The sequence below is a fragment of the Lutjanus erythropterus genome, chromosome 10 (genome assembly GCF_056507025.1).
Source record: "Lutjanus erythropterus isolate fLutEry1 chromosome 10, fLutEry1.hap2, whole genome shotgun sequence".
NCBI classification, from domain to species: Eukaryota; Metazoa; Chordata; class Actinopteri; order Lutjaniformes; family Lutjanidae; genus Lutjanus; species Lutjanus erythropterus.
Window position 1 is genome coordinate 10,897,029 of NC_139326.1, and position 20,532 is coordinate 10,917,560.

General features: G+C 40.8%; 1 protein-coding gene across 2 annotated transcripts in view; it reads left to right on the forward strand.

Moving 5' to 3' along the window:
• Window positions 1-20,532, forward strand: part of wdfy3 (WD repeat and FYVE domain containing 3) — an 84,999-nt gene that overhangs the window by 61,846 nt on the left and 2,621 nt on the right. The window contains exons 36-65 of one of the 2 annotated variants that reach the window (XM_084728186.1): window positions 406-566; window positions 2,294-2,523; window positions 3,853-3,962; window positions 4,611-4,793; window positions 5,841-5,998; window positions 6,109-6,186; window positions 6,479-6,709; window positions 8,206-8,271; window positions 9,553-9,721; window positions 9,831-9,994; window positions 10,972-11,120; window positions 11,974-12,094; window positions 12,285-12,370; window positions 12,828-12,908; window positions 13,287-13,341; window positions 13,561-13,680; window positions 13,801-13,918; window positions 14,066-14,172; window positions 14,592-14,745; window positions 14,860-14,951; window positions 15,041-15,253; window positions 15,982-16,123; window positions 16,426-16,580; window positions 17,300-17,458; window positions 18,033-18,212; window positions 18,375-18,557; window positions 19,088-19,181; window positions 19,416-19,559; window positions 19,844-20,077; window positions 20,301-20,412. In XM_084728186.1, coding sequence (XP_084584312.1) covers window positions 406-566; window positions 2,294-2,523; window positions 3,853-3,962; window positions 4,611-4,793; window positions 5,841-5,998; window positions 6,109-6,186; window positions 6,479-6,709; window positions 8,206-8,271; window positions 9,553-9,721; window positions 9,831-9,994; window positions 10,972-11,120; window positions 11,974-12,094; window positions 12,285-12,370; window positions 12,828-12,908; window positions 13,287-13,341; window positions 13,561-13,680; window positions 13,801-13,918; window positions 14,066-14,172; window positions 14,592-14,745; window positions 14,860-14,951; window positions 15,041-15,253; window positions 15,982-16,123; window positions 16,426-16,580; window positions 17,300-17,458; window positions 18,033-18,212; window positions 18,375-18,557; window positions 19,088-19,181; window positions 19,416-19,559; window positions 19,844-20,077; window positions 20,301-20,412 — 4,249 coding nt within the window. The remainder of the gene's footprint in view (window positions 1-405; window positions 567-2,293; window positions 2,524-3,852; window positions 3,963-4,610; window positions 4,794-5,840; window positions 5,999-6,108; window positions 6,187-6,478; window positions 6,710-8,205; window positions 8,272-9,552; window positions 9,722-9,830; window positions 9,995-10,971; window positions 11,121-11,973; window positions 12,095-12,284; window positions 12,371-12,827; window positions 12,909-13,286; window positions 13,342-13,560; window positions 13,681-13,800; window positions 13,919-14,065; window positions 14,173-14,591; window positions 14,746-14,859; window positions 14,952-15,040; window positions 15,254-15,981; window positions 16,124-16,425; window positions 16,581-17,299; window positions 17,459-18,032; window positions 18,213-18,374; window positions 18,558-19,087; window positions 19,182-19,415; window positions 19,560-19,843; window positions 20,078-20,300; window positions 20,413-20,532) is intronic. The other variant, XM_084728187.1, reaches the window with a different exon arrangement.

Genomic DNA, 20,532 nt, shown 5'->3' on the forward strand with positions numbered 1-20,532 from the left:
CCTCTGACCGCTCCTTTAAATGTATCTAAGCTAGTAGCCTGAATCTCAGCTTTTTACATAATCTATGACATGATGAAAAAATATGCAGATATCACTGTCAGCAGCTGTTGTTTAATCTGGAAGACGTTCCTGTAAGTCTCAAAAATATATAAATTACTTACATTCTCTAAAACCAGTGCAAATAATGTTAAAATATGTTTTCCTCTCTTAACTGTTCGAGAGTTCAGATAATAGTTTGCTGAGTAGCCAGCAGAGAAACACAGTTTTTTTTGTAGTAATGTGATTCTAATGTAAGATGAAAACTCATTCAGGATCATATTAAAGATAAATAAATCAAAGGAGACACTTTACATGGGAGCTAATATACTTTATGTTACTGTTACTGTAACTGTTCTCTCCCTGCAGGTGAAGATGCCTCTCTGCCACTCAGCAGCGGTGGCAGTTACCAGATTCTCGTGAACAATGTCTTCTACTTCACCCAGCGGGTTGTGGACAAGCTGTGGCAGGGCATGTTCAACAAGGACTCCAAGCTGGTGGTTGACTTCATTGTGCAGCTGATAGGACAGGTACAAACCAAAATGCATTCAAAAATTCCTGAAGGTCCAGGCTGGACAGTTTTACATGAATTCTCAATTGAATTCATTTATGATCAATCTGTTAATCAAGATTAGGTATTTATCAAATGAGGTGAAACAGCCCAAATCTTTCAACCAGAGAGGGCAGCAAACACTTCTTCTCTTTAAATCCTTGCAGAGCATTCCTACTTACAATAATGAATCGAATCACTATTTTTACTGAAATTACATCCGCTTCCTGTGTCTGCAGAATCTTGCTGGAGGCACAGGACACATGACTTTAAGAAACCTGAGTTCATTTACAATAGAACTGATGTTTGGCTGTGTGCCAGAGTGGAACTGTAGCAGTCAAACTTATCACACCTGGCAAAATGCACCAGAATTTCTCTGGTGGCTCTTGTAAACAGTCTGCATTATCAGACTGGACACTTCTCTCCAGAGCAGCCGGAGGCAAACAGACGGCGTCTGTGTGCCGCCTGTAGTGGATGGAGAAATAAAACAGTCCTTCTGTGAGTCTTCCTCCAGTTAATGTAACCAGTGAACACGCTCAAGATTAAATTAGATAAGCAGCATCCATCTGACTGCAGGCCTCATTTACTCGTTTTAGCCCATGAATGCACATAAATTAGATATGGCTGTTAGTCCATTTAGCACCTGACTGACAGGTGTGTATCTGTTTGTCTGTGTGTATATATGTTGTATAAGTTGGATACATGTGAATATTTTCCAAATATTTACTGTGTGTGAGGTTCAGTTCATGTTTTGGGTTTTCTGGATGCATCATTGATAAAGAAACACGATCCTGAGTGCAGAGACTTTTCAAGTGAAGTCATGAGTGTGGACTTTGTATTCTACTTTTTATGCAATGCCGTCTACACACTACTGTGCGAGTGAGAAGATTAAGAGATTATGCTCTGAAATTAATTTCTCAAACCATAATGCGCCTTGGAAATATCCTGGTGTGATTAGTGATTCAGATGGCCATGTACTTCATGCTGAGGCATACATGAAGAATTAGAATGTATTTACATTTCAACTCGTTCACTTGACTTGGAATATAAGTACCCAACTCATACAGTATGTGCCTGCAAGACACTCCCACTGCACATGTGTACAACCCTAAAGTGCTTCTTGAACTAAGTGGAGCATTAAAAGAACAGTTTTTTTTTTTATAATTTTACTGAGACATTTCTCACTCTGTCCTTGAAACGGTTATTCAGTCAGACAGTTCATGTCTTATCCTATTTTTGCAGGGAGACTTTTCAGCCAAATGAATAAAATATCAATGACATATAATATAATATAGAAGCAGATTACTCTAAACACATCTTTATAAGTAGCAGTTTGCTTCCTTAATCCCAAGCAGGTCTGGTTGGAAAGAAGGCTTTTTAATTTTTACAAATGTGTTTCCTCTTGAAATTCTTTAGCAGCTCTCTGCTTGAACTCTAAACAACAACAGTTGAATAACAATGCTACATTCACAACCCTCCAATTACTTAACCCAGTTAAGTGCTGGTTGCTCAAACAAATCTTTCCCACAGCAGCTTTATCCATATCCAGAGCACAGCAGTGTAAGAGCCGCACAGCTGAAGAAACCACCATGCCAAATCTTCAACTGTTTCTCACCTTTCTCATGTTTTAGCACTTACTGATATGAAAATACTTTTCTCTCTAACCTCTTACACTTGTTTGTTTTCCTCCCTCTTCTCCTCCTCCAGTCTAAGAGGCGTTCTCAGGGTCTTTCCCTCGACACGATCTACCACTGTCTGAACCGGACAGTGCTGTACCAGCTCTGTCGACCCCACAAGACAGTCGCTCAGCAGGTGGCCCTGCTGGACGCCCTGCGGGTCCTGACCGTCAACCGCAACCTGGTGCTCGGGCCAGGCAACCACGACCAGGACTTTGTGGCCTGCCTGGCTCACTGCTTCATCTGCCTGCACAGCGGGAGGTAAGCTGACATATGACTTGGTATCTGCAGATCCTTAAATGTCTTTAAAGGTGGTTACTAATTTTTGATTTTAATGTCAGAAAATGTCTTAAAATGTGAAGTTCTTTGATAATGTGTGTGTGAGGAGAGTACATATTTAGAAATCATTTTGTAGCTTTATCTTAAGTCATGCTGAGACAGGAGGTCCAAGCATAGTGCTTTGACAGCGCAATTGAGAAAAAATCTCCTATTGATCACCACTAGAACTAATTTCATGAGGGGCTTGAAGAAAACCAAGACCAGAAATGCTCATAAAATGATATTTTTCTGCAAGTTGTCCTCATCCTACCAGATCAAAGTGTGAAGCACAGTTTCTCCAAAAAGACATCTTAACAGCTTAATGCATGTGTCATCAATGTATTACAGCACTGAAATAAGCTTAGAAAAACAATAAGATCTGGTCCCTGTTAGTTCTGTCAGATAAAAATACATCCAAGTGTTATATTTGGTTGTGTGAAGCATGTATGATTCATAACAGACTCATCACATTCTGTGCTTGTGTGCGCATACTTCTCAGTGTGGAGGATGAGATGATGTGCAACATGTTTCTGATGAACACACGAATCATAGCCTTTTGTCAATCTGAAAAATGGACATTGAATGAAACAGGGCATAAGGCCAGGTGTTCACTGTGGGAATTTAAGCTGTCCCAGACAAAAGATGAATGACATGAAAGAAACTGTGACAGCTGTTATCACAATCTTGCAAATAAAGATAGCCTGGGACAAAATTCTGACCATGTCAGAAATTTACAGTAACCATCACACAATGCAGCCGATTCCATGACTAGTTTATTAATTGATTAATTGTTGCAGGTCTAAGATACTCACCATTTCCACTCTAAAGTAGATTTTTATGTACATACTAAGTGGTTCTTTGGCTCCATCAGTTTAACTCTGTGATGTTATTTCTGAGCAATTCTGACTCTGAAGATTGTGCAACTAAAATGTGGTTTACCACAGAGCCTCACACCTTTGTTTATTATTTTCTGTGACTCAAACTGTGTTGTGTCCACTTGCAGGCCAATGGAGTATTTTCTTTGTATGTGTGTGTATTTGCATGTGTCCTGCCAGAAGTACTGATAGCTTCCAAATCTGCGGCAGGTGGGGAGACACTGAGTTTCCTACCATGCTGGGAGCACAATATGCTTTAACACGACACACTGTACAACTGCAGAAAGCAGACTTATCTGCCACAGAGAAGCCAAACAATCTAATTCTCCCTGTGACGCTCCCCTCAGGTCTCTGCATGGCAGCTTGGTACTAAGTTTCTGTGTGTTTTTCTCTGTAGCAGCGTGGAAGGCTTCGGCCTGGAGGCGGAGGCCAGGATGACAACCTGGCATGTCATGATGCCCACTGAGAACGAGGCCGACGCTACGCACAGCCACGACGTCAGCGAGGGTGAGAGACTGTTATATGTGTGGGTTTGTGGGTATGTTGACAGTGAATCCATTTAACCCTGTTGGCTATACAGGATTTTACACATCTTTACATATTTGTTGATAAGTTAGATGACCTACTTTTCAACTAAGTTAAGACAAAAACATTCAAATTCAGTTTATATATAATTAAGACTCCACAGAAAGTTATTTGAGGTCATTTATTTTTCCATGTTTTGATGCACATACATTTGTATATGTGTATGTATGTAATTCACTGTCTGTGTTGGGACGAGTGTTTTTAAGCGCTTACTTGGAGACTTGAGGTGTATTACAAAGTGAGAGACAGAAGGATTGTAATAAATTGTATCAAGAACCAGTACTAAACTGGTACCTAACTGGCCTTTACCAATCGATTAGCTTCTGAACAAACAATACTGCTATCAGTATATATGTCACATTACATAAACACCTGACAGGGCAAAACATTCAAAAATGTGGGTTCACTTTACTAAATTGAATGAAAACTGTTTTACAAATAATAAAATAATTACAGCTGTGTTCATACCAAACTCACAACCAACTTAATAAGAAATGAAACGGTGCTGTATCTGAATATCATTAAGGCAGACTGACTTGGTAATTAATTTTTATTGTCCTCCCTCTGCAGGGCGGCAGCTGCTGCTGAAGGCAGTGAACCGGGTGTGGACGGAGCTGATGCACAGCAAGCGTCAGATGCTGGAAGACATTTTCAAAGTGTCCCTGCCCTGCAACGACAGAGGCCACGTGGACATTGCCACGGCCCGGCCCGCCCTGGAGGAGCCGGCCCTGAAGAGCTGGCAGAACCACCTCGGTGAGGGACACTGGGAAACAGACTCACACACTGAGATAGCCACACACAGACTACGTGAACACTTCCTGAGCCTAGATTTACATAACAAGATCAACTATTTGGGAGCTCCTCTAGTTGTTTTGCAACTGAAATACTTAAATCTGGTGTCCTGCCAGTAGAGCCTATTATTACTGATCTCCTCTGTTTCCGCTGGTTCTCTCTCTCTCTAGTTCCCTTCAGCAGTGTTATACTTTTGCTGATTTAAGCAGAATGGTGAATTACCACCAGGTATCTGCCAAAGTTTTGACTCAGTCTGCTGAACCAGGCACTTTGGCATGTAACCAGATATTGTTAGAAGGTTGCTCTGAATTTTCAACAACAAAAAAGTAAAAGTATTGAAAGAAGGAAAGAAGAGTTTCCTATTCAAGGGACTATTTTTGGTAGTTCCAGTGAAAACAAGACAATGATCACATTTACATACCCACACAGACCCACACCCACACACCCACACAATGGTCTTAAAAAGTAATTAGCTGGCATATCCTACATCCCACATCTCATTATACAACCTTGTTGTAAATGATGGCTAAATCATGTTGTATTCTTGTCTGTAATAATAGGAAAATGCCCTAATAGAAAAATGCTGTATTCAGAGGGCCTAATTCAGAATATCCAAACAGAATATACTGTTTACTTTACTGTATCAAATTCAGTGTAATATTCTGAATATAGTAGTAGAAAATTAGAGTGCATGTAAACATAGTCAGACTATTTTCCTCTTTTCAGTTTCTGGATTTTATTTAATGTCATGTTTAAATTCTTAGAGCACCAAAACACTTTTCATTCACTTTCATTGTATTGTGCTGGAGAAGGAAATCTCCAACAAGGACTTCCTTGAAAAGTTTTTTTCCATGAATACCATGTTTTGCAAAACAATTTAACACAGGATATATTTGGTTGCCAGCATCTTGCTTCTGCTTTACCTTGCTTGAAAGTGAAGACTTTTCAAATAGCTTAGAGGGGAAAAAAATAAGTAAATTGATTGATTCTTTCACTGTTCTTGTTTAGTCCATGAGAAGAAGTGTATCAGTCGAGGTGAGGCAGTGGCACCAGCGACCCAGTCCAAACTGTCCAGAGTCAGCAGCGGATTTGGCCTCTCCAAGCTGACAGGCGTCCGCCGCAACAAGAAGGAGAACAGCCTGAACAAGAACAGCCTGTCTGCACAGGTGCACACAACTGACACTCACCACACAGCTGTGGCAGATGTGCACAGTAACCTTTAATCGTGTGTTTGTCAGCTTTGTTTCCTTACAATCTGTTTTTTTCTGATCATCAGGAGACTTTCCAGTGGATGTTCACACACATTGCTGTTGTTCGAGACCTGGTGGCTATGCAGTACAAAGAATATCAAGAGGTACCGCAGTTAAATCATTACCAAACACAGTGGGTGCAAGAATTCAAGCTGGTTTATTGGAGATGATTTATTAGCAGCACAGTTTGACTGAGAAACCAGCTGCAGGACAAAACAACCGACTGTTATGTAACAGTGCAGTCAGGATGTTACTGCAGGACAGTAAACCTAATAAAAACACAGCACAGGTAGATTTTCATGGGCTGCTGTAGCAGTTGTGACAGCATGTATAATTTATAGCAACATTTTTAAAGTGACTCACCACTCATACCTCATCCAACCCTCCACCTTCCAGCGGCAGCAGAATGCCCTCAAGTACGTGACAGAGGAGTGGGCGTCCATTGAGTACGAGCTACTGCGTGAACGCGGCCTCTGGGGCCCACCCATCGGCTCCCACCTGGACAAGTTCGTGCTGGAGATGACGGAGGGACCCTGCCGGATGAGGAAGAAGATGGTCCGCAATGACATGTTCTATATCCACTATCCATACATCCCTGAGATAGAGCCGAACACCAACTCAGCACAGGTATTCAGCTTTAAATCTGCTCCCATCATCCCCCACAGCACTTTAACCTCACATGAAGGGACCTCTTTGATGATAAACTGAGGCAATGTTTTTTTTATGTCTTTTCAACTTTTCATTTTTATTTGTTTCTTCACCTTCAGTATTTTTAACAGTGATGCGGGAAGAAAGCGTCCTTTAGTCTGTCCACTTTTTATACATTTAGCTGTTTAGTTCATCAGAATGACTGCAGAAAAAGCCAATCATTCATCACCAACTTTAACATATCATTACAATAAAGACCCAAAACATCAGAAAGAATCAGTGGTACCAATTTTCACAACTTGACACTACAATTATCATGTTAGATGTTGGTAACAGTCATAATAGATGAACAGAGAGGGTTAAAAAAATATTTTAAATGAAAACTACCCTTTTAAAGTAAAAGATTATATGTGAAGTCATGGATGTGCTGGCGCAAACACCTGTAATTAAAATACTGTAAATGTGAAATGTGCAATACATATTTTGGATGGGGAGAATTTTATATTTTAGAAATAATTTCGTCTATAACTCCAAAGTAGTGAACTTGTAAGAATAGAGCTCCTGAAATAGAGCACTTGGACGAGCCCATTGGTGTCATGTGAGGAAGTGACACCAGCAGCCGGTGGCTCACTTTCCCTGGCACCGCCGAGACACATTTAGCTTTGTTTGTTCTACAAATAATCCCTCCTCACTGTTTGCCAGTGGGTGCCTCTCCTCACTCCACAATGATTTATTTGGTCAGAAAGATACATAGACATAGCTCCCAGGCACAGGTTTGTATTTATGTCACTTTCTTAAAACAAATGTTTACATTTTTATTCAATTGCAGTTAAAAAATGTCTAACTTAACAACAGTACAAACAGTCATGATACCCATAATGCTCTGCCATTCTCCCTGTGACCTGGATTGATCACATAATACAAACTTGCCTAGTAGAATTGAATGAAAGCTTCATGAAGAGAACCCTTCTTGGGCAAAATTTCTTGCTCATAGCCCCTTAAATCAACCCAGTCTAATTAAGTCCAAAGCTCCTCAGGCCTTGTCATAATACATGATTCAAATATGCTTGAGAAGTAGCTGCAGGGTGTCTGACAAATTCATACACTTGTGCCTTGTGGCTGAATACCATTACTTGCTATTTGTTCAACTTGGTCTTTGATTTTGTCTTGAAAAATCTCTCTGCACCACAGGAGGTGAATTTATTTAATAGAATATATATGTGTGTGTATATATATATATTTATTGGAAAAAAAAACCCCCACTTGTTTCTAGTCTCTATGCAGCTTTTTAAAGGATTACCCAAAAAGAAAAATATGTGGTATGTATGGAAATATGAAGTTCAGAGTCAAGGTACCAGATGGTATTGCCCCTGGCCTTTGTAGTTCTAATGTCTCCAGCACTGACTTTACAAAAAAGTCAGCAGGCTTCTTTGACATTTAAAGACCCTCATCCTCCATCTTCTTACATTCTCTAGCCCTCTTCCCCCCCTCTGGTGCCCTTGGTACCCTCAGCCCTGGCTGGGGTCCTTGACCGTGCCCAGGTACCTTTCCTGAAGTCCAGAAGAGCTTGAACTCCTGTCAGTGCCTGGTGTGATTGCATGATAGTAACAAACATGCTGCAAGAAAAAATCCAAATCATATTAATCAGAAAGCTGATGTTGCAGTGCTCTTTATGAATTGACGTTGAAGCAACATATAAATCCTGTTGTTGCACCAATTTGCTGCCCTGTGTGGTTCAGTTGGAGGTTTGGAACCACACCCTGCTTCTGTGTGCAGTAAAAACTCTGTTTAAAATTCATACTGTGTTACGTGTGCTGGCAAGTTGACAAGGGATGCTTTGTATGGAAGCCCTGTGAGGCAAGTGATTTAAAAAAATAAATCTGCTGGCCCATTTTCTATGTCCAGTCTAAACTGTTTTCTCTCCAGTGTGACTTAAGAACAAATGAAAAAGGTTTTACCAGGATAGTCTTAATTACATATGCAGAAAAAAATTCTAGCCAAAAATGTTACATAACTTGCTTTTTCCTGGGAAAACCTTTCTCTCACCTGTTATTAAAGTTGTAAACAGAGGAGGAACAACAATTTAAATCAGACTTTGAAAATGAATCAACAGAATTGATCCCCTTTTGAGCTTCTTAGGGTTTCCAATGCTCTACTAAATTCCAGGAACTAGAAATTTCTCCATGCTGTTCTTAATATTTTTGGGGTTTGGTACGTGTACGTAAGTAAGTAAGTAAAATGCATGGAGTGTGACTGCAAGAAAAAAATGCATTTTCTGTACAACATAAAATTTCTGCATGTTCACTATGTTATTGGTGTTAAATTTGGAGCTGGTGATAATTACTAGTAATCTCAAATGTTGGTTTTCTGTAGGTTTGGACTTCACATATACTGTATGAAGGTCACAATAAGAAAATGAACATCTTTGCGTTAAAACTAACTGAACATTGTTAGTATTTTTCCAGTGGTTCATCCCAGATCCGTCTGCTTTTAAGTCAACATAACATCCCGTAGCTACAACTAAATACAATAAACTTTGAAGAACCTGGTTCTGATGTTACTGCACTGCTTCCAGAAAAAGTCTGTTGCAGCTTCTGTGCAGTGGTAGCGATTACAGAAATCCCCTTTCATGCAGTTTTTTAATCATTTACAGTAATACACAGGCAAACAAAACATTCTTGAATATTATTTAGCCATCTTTTCCAAGCTAAAGGCGTTTTTCTTTTAGTGATAGAGTCAGGTGATCCAGAAACAGAATGAAAGCTGGTATTTATGCTTCAGCGAGCTCACCTACTTTTCTTTTTTTTCGCCCTCCCCTACAGAAGCCTCTCCGTTACAGGCGAGCCATCAGCTATGACAGTAAGGAGTACTACATGCGTTTGCTGTCCGGAAATCCTGGCATGTACCAGCACTCTGTGGAGCACAACACAGAGGGAGAGACCACACAGCATGAGCCCGAGCATGGAGAGGACACCATCGCTAGAGTCAAAGGTACTGAGACACTAACAGCAAAGATGAAGCTGGTTAGGAAAGCACAGGCTGGTGCGTTCTTCCTCACCTGGAAACCCTCTCTAACATGTTGCTGCACTGTGCTCTGCAGGTCTGGTGAAGGCTCCTCTGAAGAGGTCTCGGTCCACAGCGGACGGAGCAGACGAGGACAGTCAGGAGCAGCTACAGGAGCAGCTGTTAGAGTCAGGAGGGCCAGAGGAGGAGCAGAGGACCGACAACACGTCCCTGCTGCGCCTCCTGGAGGAGGGAGAGAAGGTCAGGGAGGGACACAAACATAATACTGGACGATTAAAATTATACAGCAATCACAATGTTTACTACTCCAATTTCATTAGTGCTGGAGGCCAAAATCAGTAATTATTCATTATTTAATTATTACTGGAGTGGAGAATATGTATTTCATTTATCTGTGCAGAAGTATGTCAGTGTTATAACCTTATTTTCTGTGCCTCTGCTGTTCTTTTATGTTGTCTTGTATATTTTTTTTAATATTGAGATGACTGTACAAATTATTCAAAAGTCTCCTGCAGCTGGTGTTTTGTATAGAACAGTTTCACAGACAGACAGGCATGAGCTCACAAAGGCTTTAAAACAACATGAAACTATAACTTAAAATGGCAAACTGCAAATTTAGTTGTGTGTGTTTCAACAAAAGACACATTTTGGTTGCCTCAATGAGCCCTAAAAACAGTGCAGTCTTAAAAGAATACCATATAATAGTATGCCTTTAAGTGCTCATCCAAGACATTAGTTCAGCTCTTCTCAGTTTTTAAGTGCCAGAAATTTGGCAATGACAATTACTTTTGACTTTACCAGCATTGCAGGATGTTAATAAAAAAAAAAGAAAAGAAAATACTTTGCAGTGATATCAAAAGATGTATTGAGTATTGTTTTTTGTACAGAAGTTTAAAATTCTGGGTGACATTTATTTCCTACTTTGTCTTATTCACAAAAAAGTAATTGAGCACCCCAGCCTTTTAATCAGGTACCGTTGTGGTCTTTCTGATGACCACTGAGCAGCTGAGCTGCAGCAGCGAGGGATTAAATCCTTTGCTCAAAGCCATTTCACCAGCAGTTACTGAGTGAAAGGAAAGCACGTCTCCCCACTCATTTATTTGTTCTCCAAAGATTTTTGCCCTGTAGGAATGTAAGTGTGACTTTTCATTAGAAAACTGTTTCGTCTTTACTTTAGGTAATTAACACTGTGTTTTCTCTCGTTTCTTGTTCTCCAGATTCAGCACATGTACCGCTGTGCCAGGGTGCAGGGTCTGGACACCAGCGAGGGTCTGCTGCTGTTTGGAAAAGAGCACTTCTACGTCATTGACGGCTACACTATGACCATGTCCAGGGAGATCAGGGACATCGACACACTGCCCCCCAAGTAGGCCCATGCTGCTGTATCTCTCACTTTATGTAGAGGTCTGGACACCTATAGAAGGAATCACAACTTCACACCAGGGCTGCATAATTATCCCTGAATACACAAATGACACAGTTACTGTACTTTCCCTCCCTGAATGAGGGATGACATCATTCCTCTGGACGCTGCAGTGGGAGTTTCTGCTGCCGGAATGATGTAATGCTGCTGACAGAGCATGCGTTGGGAAGCTCAGTGGAGATATTACATATTTATCTTTTTAGGGAACTCGCTCTAGCTTTTCCTTTGAGACACGACATGAAAATAACCAACAGATGCCTCTTTGAATTCACTGTGTCCCCCTCAGGTGTTTTACCTTCTCATCAGCATCCATACAAAGCTGTGCAATCAAAACATGGCATCTATGAGGGCTGAAGTGAGGAGGCGTATTAGCTTATTGGTCAATTAAGAAAAAAAGGACTTCATTGGCATTTATTAGATGACAATACAAAAGCTCTTTATGGTTACAGTTTTTCAAACAATACTTGATTCTCTTGTTGTAAACTCAGTATTTATGACATCCAAACAGATTTTTCAAATACCTTTAAAGGCACTGTAGGCTGTGTTTATGTTAGAAATTTTGCACAATTTTGGATCTTTTACATATTGAATTATTAATTGAATACATGAATGAAATAATAACCACATCAATTTATAATGATAATTAATAATTCATCCATGTGTCCCCTGCTTTTGTTTCAGTTATCTTGCTGATGAGATCATATTGGTCGTTTTTTAAGCCCTACAAATACTTAATGGGTAAAACTTGATGTAAAACTGATTTGATAATCCATCACTTTCTGTTGTCTTTGTCCAGTTTGCATGAGGCCATCATCCCCAGAGGAGCAAGACAAGGACAGAGCCAACTGAAGAGAACCTGCAGCATCTTCGCTTATGAAGACATCAAGGAGGTGCACAAGAGACGCTACCTGCTGCAGGTCAGTATGTTACTATATTATGCATGAACACACACGACAAACACAATACACATCTTTGAGTCTAGACATTTGTATGAAGTAACTTTTGATGTTAAGTCATTATGACTGAATTAACACCTCACCTCTTGGATTCCTAGTGTTTAACTCACCACTTTTGTTATTAAAAGTCCTGTGTGTCATCACCTTTCAGCCCATGGCAGTGGAAGTCTTCTCAGCAGATGGGAGAAACTACTTGTTAGCCTTCCAGAAAGGAGTTCGCAACAAAGTTTACCAAAGGTACCGAATACCAAAGGAAACACAGAGCTTCACCTGCATGCTGCTGAGCTGCTGCTCTTTCATTTCAGTGACAGGAAGAAAAGAATCTTATCAAGAAACTTTTGATAAGATTTTTTTTTCCCTCTGTTCAACCCTCAGAAATGACGATCCTTTATTTAGTAGTATTTGCACAAGAGACACTGCAGTTTTATATTATAAAATACTTTGATAATTGGGTAGTCAGGATTCAGGGTATTTGCTTAAACAGAGAATTTTACAAAGGTTATTACTGTGTGATATGAAGATAAATTCCTCAGAGATCATAAGCCTCTCATAAAGTGTCCTGTCACCACAATATTTCTACTTGGGCTAGAACACTGTTATGCCAGTCTTGTCATTACACTGGTTTATATGCAAAGCAAAGAAAGTGTGATGAAACTGTATACATATTTGTAATTTTATTATAAATTCTCTGCAGGTTCTTGGCCGTGGTGCCTTCACTGGCTGACAGCTCAGAGTCGGTTTCGGGCCAGAGGCCTAACACCAGCGTCGAACAAGGGTGAGACCTCCTTTTTGTTCTCTTTGTACATTCAGCACTAACAGTGTTCTTTGACCCTATGTACAATTTCAATGTTTGACCCTTTTTGGAAGTTTTGAGACGATTTATGATATATATTCAAATGTATTACCTTGTTTTTAATCTTTGCGTTAAATGCATTTTCCTAAATAATGTACATCGCCTTCTGTAGTAATAAATCAAATGAATGACCTAGAAAAGAAAAGAAAAGAAAAGAAAAGAAAAAGACAACATATATCACAGGCAGCAAGTGTTTTGTGGCTCAAGGATGGTTTTCACTGCCCACATGCAAAAAACAGCACTGAGTTGATTACTGAGCTGTTTTAACTAAACATCCTCTCTGTCCTCTGTGTTTGTCAGATCTGGGCTCCTCAGCACGCTGGTTGGTGAAAAATCAGTGACTCAGAGATGGGAGGTAAGAAGATGGACTCATTGTTAGGGCTGCAACTAATGATTATTTTCATTATTGATTAATGTGCTCATTCAACGTTATTTTCTTTCAATCAATAAATCAACAAATTATTACAGCTCTACACATTGGTCCAACACTGCCGTTCATTTTAACAACACAAAGTGAATGTGTCAATAAACGCTAACATGAGCGTCAATGATGTGTTAATTATCTGTTTTCCAGAGAGGAGAGATCAGTAATTTCCAGTACCTGATGCATCTGAACACGTTGGCAGGACGATCCTACAACGACCTGATGCAGTATCCCGTCTTCCCCTGGATCCTGGCTGACTTCGACTCAGAGGTGATTGCAGGGTTTGGCACAACATCAGTGGCAGTTAGCAGCGTTAACCACGAGAAAAGTTGATGCCTGTTGTGTGACTAATCCTGTTTTGGTGACGGCGGTGATGTTTGTGTTGACCAGGAACTGGACCTGAACAACCCCAAGACGTTCCGTAACCTGGCCAAGCCGATGGGCGCCCAGACTGATGACAGACTGACGCAGTACAAGAAGAGGTACAAGGATTGGGAAGACCCCAACGGTAAGATCTGTTCCATCCTGTCTGCATTTTACAGGATGGAGGAGTGTTGTCGGTGACTGTTAATGTCTTTATTAAATGCCATTTAGAACTGTGTGCATACATCAAAGTTGTAGTTTCATTTGCCACTGTTATATTCTTTCCTACCAGGTGAAACCCCAGCATACCACTATGGCACCCACTACTCATCAGCCATGATCGTAGCCTCTTATCTGGTCCGGATGGAGCCTTTCACACAGATCTTCCTCAGACTTCAGGTTTGAGCTGAACTTTTCTAGCATACTGAATATTCTGCTGGGCATTTACATTTCCAGCTGATCAAAACATTTCTGAAATGTCATACAACCCTGAGAGATTTTCTTTCAGAGAGAGAAAGACTGGATTTTATTTAGTAGGGAAATGCCAGTTTTATATCTGATGATGGATGGTTCCTTTTAGTCTAATTGCAGAGGATAAATGATTAAACATACAGTGACAACATTTTTAGTTTTTTCATTGACATAAGTTGTGTTACTTCTGCTTGTGATTATCATCCTATCATCCTTTTAGCATCTACAAAAAGATCTTATTTTACATTAGTAAGTTAACATCAAAGCAAATTAGATGACAAGCTGATGCTCACAAGTGTTTGGATCTAATGTCAAACCATCTGCCTGTATGTGTGTGTGATTATCAGGGAGGTCATTTCGACCTGGCTGACAGGATGTTCCACAGTGTGCGTGAAGCCTGGCTCTCTGCCTCCAAACACAACATGGCTGACGTCAAGGAGCTCATCCCAGAGTTCTTCTATCTGCCCGAGTTCCTGCTCAACTCCAACAACTTTGACCTGGGTCAGTATCAGGAAGTGTGGACAATAACAGATGATGAAAGTCAAAGTCAAACTGACCAAGATAATTGAGTGCATGAATATTAATGTTCTGTCTGCCTTCTGTTTGATGTCTCAGGTGCCAAGCAGAATGGCACCAAGCTGGGTGACGTCATCCTGCCACCTTGGGCCAAGGGCGACCCCCGGGAGTTCATCAGAGTTCACAGAGAGGTAACGCATTAATCCTCTTGTGACAAAATTAGGTCTGAGCTTCGGTGTGTACACATTAACCTCTGTCTGTTCTTCCCACCCCGCTGCAGGCATTGGAGTGCGACTACGTGTCGGCCCATCTCCACGAATGGATCGACCTTATCTTCGGCTACAAGCAGCAGGGTCCGCCGGCTGTAGAGGCGGTCAACGTCTTCCATCACCTGTTTTACGAGGGTCAGGTGGACATCTACAATATCAATGACCCGCTTAAGGAGACAGCCACCATCGGCTTCATAAACAACTTTGGACAAATCCCCAAACAGGTCAGAATCTGAACACTGGAAGCCACTGCTGCTCTACTAATGCTTCTAACCACTGTGATGCTATAGTACTGACAGTGATGTCACTACGTAACTACTACTGTTATTACAACACACCCACTGATACTAATATCTTAACACTACTACTTAAAGGGACATTTCACCCCAAAATTGAAAAACATATTTTTCTTCTGGTCTGTAGAGCTATTTATCCATCTAAGGCAGACATCTCTATGGCTGATACTTCCAAAACACTGCAACTCGCCAAACAAATTGTAGATGGATAAACAGCACTACAGGCCAGGGGAGAAATATATGTTTGTGATTTTCAGGTGAATTGTCTCTTCATGGCCCAATTAATTCACCTAATCTGGTCTGCCACAAATAAGAACTTTACTTTTACAACATGGACTACGGTATACTGCTAGGAGTTAATCAACTAGTCAAATACTAATGTTACTACCACTGAACCTTCGAAAACATATATTAAAAACAACTGTCTGTTTGACTGTCAGATGAATAATAACAGATGGAGTTATTCATCACCAGACTATTCAGTGAAAATGGTTCTTCATACCATATTGCATAATGAAGACCTAATAGACCTAAATGTACCTTTTTAAACCCAATTAACTTCTATAATCCAGAGAGAAGATACTCTCTTATCTCCCTCAGCCAGAATTGACCAGCATTGTTCAGCATCACTGACTGTTGCCGTGTGTGTTTTTCAGCTGTTTAAGAAGCCCCATCCTCCTAAACGGGTACGCAGTAAAGCCAATGGTGACATAGCGAGTATTCCTCCAAGCTCAAACAGCGACAAGATCTTCTTCCATCATCTGGACAACCTCAGACCTTCTCTAGCACCGGTCAAAGGTACAATCATAAATTCAGGGATACTTATTCTTTGTCTTTTCAGTTTAATTTATATAGTGTAATTACCAGTTTTGCCCCAACTATCCTTTTACTAAACTAGGATGTGTGTATTGTTTGAGAAGCTGTATTTATGCATGTTGATTTAACTGTCAGCACTCACACATGTTTTGTGATTCGTTCTCTGTGTGGTTTGATTGAAAAATTTGATGTTGAATTATCTGAAAGGATCATTGCAGTGGTACTGACACCTCTAACCCTGACAGACTCAGCATTCACATATTTCTTTTTAATCCAACATCTAGAGCTGAAGGAGCCTGTGGGACAGATCGTGTGCACCGACAAGGGCATACTTGCTGTGGAGCAAAACAAAGTTCTTGTTCCCCCGACATGGAGCAAGACCTTCGCCTGGGGATACGCTGACCTCAGCTGCCGCGTGGCTAACTATGAATCTGACAAGGTCAGTGACAGTTATTTTAACAGCCACAGTTTTTGTAGAACGTTAAAACTTCTCACTAAACTTGTCACTGACCTGCAATCTGTTGCATGTGGATGAGTAATGTAATGTGTCTAATGTTTAGTGATGCCACCTGTGTGCTCTTAGTGTTGCAGGAGAGTTTGTCAGAGTGTTTTGATTTTAAGATAGACAGCACTCCTAATTAACTGAAACATGGACTACTGAAGGCTTTGAGCTTATTTCACCTTGAAACTGACACATGAATGTGAAAAAATATTAAAGACAATGTTTCCCCCTGCTGGTGCTTGCATGAAAATGCACTTTTCTTACTGATTCCTGATTTTATACCAGCAGCCATTACAGAAGTCTCTAATGCATTTCCTCTGCATCTGATGTGCTGCTGTTGTAGAAAAATGTTACTTGAGAACTATACAGAATTTGAATGTCTCTCAGCAGACTAGTCACCAGACCATTGCTGCTAACTGCTAATAACAAACACTTTACTTTTCTTTCTTTGGGAGTGAGAACAAGCATACCCCTTTCTTAGCAAGTGTGCACTACCACAGGTTGTTGTACAGAAGATTGCCGATTTGCTATGAGAGCAGCTCAGGGGTCATTGGTTCTAGTTTCTTTTGTGATGTTATGCTGTCAGACTCTCTCACTGATGAGCCCTGCATCTACACAGCAAACCAGTATTTCTTTAATCTTGACTCTCCTCTCAGGCGTTGGTGGTGTACGAGTGTTTGTCAGAGTGGGGTCAGATCCTCTGTGCCATATGTCCAAACCCAAAGCTGGTTATTACTGGTGGCACCAGCACCGCCATCTGTGTGTGGGAGACAGGAACTTCCAAGGAGAGGGCCAAGTCGCTCACACTGAAACAGGTAAAAATGCTCATGGACCTGGGGCAGCACTTCTACAGAGAGCTTCAAAGTAAAATGCCTCATTATTAAAAGGGCAAAAGTACTTTTCTTTTTTCCCTTTTCTTTTCAGGATATTGTCATTACTATTTTGCTTGAGAATATCTTCCTTTTACTTTCATTTATTACTGCCTACAGTGGTGTGGTATGGTATGTTGTCCTTTCTGAAAAAAAAAATGTTACCACAAAAAAGGTCAAAGGTACAAGACCATACACAGAAAAAATTTTGGAGAGAAGTCAACTATGATTCACCTGCACCATTTTGGCAAGAAACAAACAATTACCAAGCTAAAAAGTCATGTATCGCTAAAGACACACAGAACAAAACACCAAACTTTGATAAAACCTGAGAATGCACTCACTCGTTTGCAATGACAAAGTAATCTCCAATATCTTCTGTTTTCACACTATTTATCAGGTTCCTCTAATGGCTACTGAAGTGAGCCCTTAAGAGCTGAAGGGCCTCCAAAGTAATGAGTCTATCTAATGAAGGTTGTTGAGTCCATTTAATGTCTCTGTCCCTGCTTTTTCATCATAGGCATTGCTGGGCCACACGGACGCTGTAACGTGTCTGACAGCGTCGTCGGCGTATCACATTGTTGTCAGCGGCTCGCGGGATCGAACCTGCATCATCTGGGACCTCAACAAGCTTTCCTTCGTCACACAGCTTAGGGGACACCGTGCACCCGTCTCCGCTCTGTGCATCAATGAACTGACGGTGAGTTGGAGCATCAATTTCTCCTCCTTCACTCTAAATAGAAAAAGCGTCATATGTACTTTTACGATGAGCTCAGAACAGAAGCTGTAGAAAAGATCATTTATGTCATGATTCACACAAGCTGTTCAGTTGATGCAAGAACAAATGTTTGTGTTTGTGTAGGGGGATATCGTGTCCTGTGCAGGCACATACATTCATGTGTGGAGCATAAACGGCAGCCCCATCGCCAGTGCCAACACCTTCACGGGGCGCAGTCAGCAGATCCTGTGCTGCTGCGTGTCAGAGATGAATGAGTGGGACACGCAGAACGTCATCGTCACCGGACACTCAGACGGCGTTGTCAGGGTAATCATACGCACTTCAATCCTACGGAATATCAGCTATCATACTGATTAAACCCCTTGTCTTTAAAATGCTGTTTGGTATGTGTTGCAGACTGAAATACGCACTCGTTACGGCTTTTGTCCAACTTTTTGCTCAGGCATATGTACTAGTTTTCTTCAGAACAAGAATATAAGATGACCAACAATGAAGAGTTATGAATGCCGTTGTATATTTTTAGTTGTTATCCCTATTTCTGCTAATTTAATTCATTATGGAGGAGCTAAACTTAAACAGACAAGAAGGAGTTTTAAACTGTTTATGAAACAGTCTCAATTTAATGATAATGAGACAAGCCTCTGTTTACATTTTTCCAGACAAAGTTATAGTGAGACGTACATTAGCCAGTTTAAAGGAAGCAAGAGGAGAAGTTATTTAGGTCATTTTATTTATGATGTTGTGGTTATTGCATGGAAACACTACTGCTTTTGTCCACAGGGGCCTCAGCACAATTTGTTCCTTGTAGAAGCTTTAATTAAACCTGTCTCTTGTAGTTTTGGAGAATGGAGTTCCTCCAAGTCCCAGAAACCCCTGCTCCAGAGCCAGTAGAGCCAGATGTGCCTGATTGCTGTGGTGAGGAGAAAATTGGTGAGTCATTATAGGAATAACAGCTGATTTAAACAGCTGATGGGGTTCAACACTACACAATGCAGTCTAGTTTTGTCTGTGCTCTCAATTGTGGATTTTTTGTCGATACACCTTTCTTCGGTTGCTTATATTTTATTTTCTACATAGTTGCACAATAAATTCTCTATGAAAATGTGTTACCATGTAAAAAGAAAAAAGTCTCTAATTTTGTGCACTTTTCTGCTGCTCTTACAGAAGGTGGTGAGAGTCACAATGGTGATGACGACAGCAGTGAGTCAGATGGAGATGAGCCCAGTCTGAGCCAGGAGCCAAAAGCACCGCGCAACCCCTCAACAGGTGGAGGCAGCCAACCAGGCAGCACCGTCCACAGACCCAGAGGTACTCAACACAACACACAACTCTTTTTTATTAACATTCAGTTTGTGGTTGAAATCTCACTCTTTTAGCTGTTCTTGCAGAAATAAGCAACATAAGCAAACTTAAAACACTTTTAAATTTGTCCATCACTTAAAGCCTCACCACATCTTTGCTTTGTCATTAGAGCTATTGCTTTTTCTGTTGTCAACTTAAACATATCCTGTCTTGTATTTCCCACTCATTTTATTCACTAAGAATGTAGTGTGCACCTTAATCACATTTCCTGACTTAAAAACACCTTCAAGGTCCTTCAGCCCGAACGGGAGCCTCATGGTCGATGGACAGCAGCTCTGATGACTCTCACCGCTGGTCAGACACCCTTAGCATTGATGAGAAGGACGGCTTCGTGTTCGTCAACTACTCTGATGGCCAAACTAAGGTGCCTCACCCACATCCAGCTCATCCAGGCCAGAGCTCAATGCCACAGCCTCTACAGCCCTCTGCCTTGGATGCACGGACGTATAACCAGCTCAGGACAGGTGAGTGTCCAATTATTGTCTAAATGTTGCATTTCAGAATGAATACTCTGAGTTTTTCAGCTCTTAAGGCAGTTAAGAAAACACTTCATAGGAACAGAGGTTCTTTAGGGGTTTTTTCCTCTAATTAAAGAAGTAAAATAAGCTCCTCTAATCTGATGACAGTGTGTTAATTGTACTGTTAAGATGATGCTTGTTTTAAGTGTTTATTTTTGTGTTTTCACAGGCTACAGATGGGAGCGCCAGCTGGTCTTCCGGAGCAAACTCACCATGCACACGGCGTTTGATCGCAAGGACAACGCTCACCCAGCTGAGATCACATCCCTCGCCATCTCCAAGTAAGACAGCTGACTGTCTGCCACCAAACAGACATAGAGGAATTATTTATTTTGTTCATTGTAATATTTATTTGATGCATCTGAAGAGCTTCTCATTACTATATTTCCCAATCTGTCAGC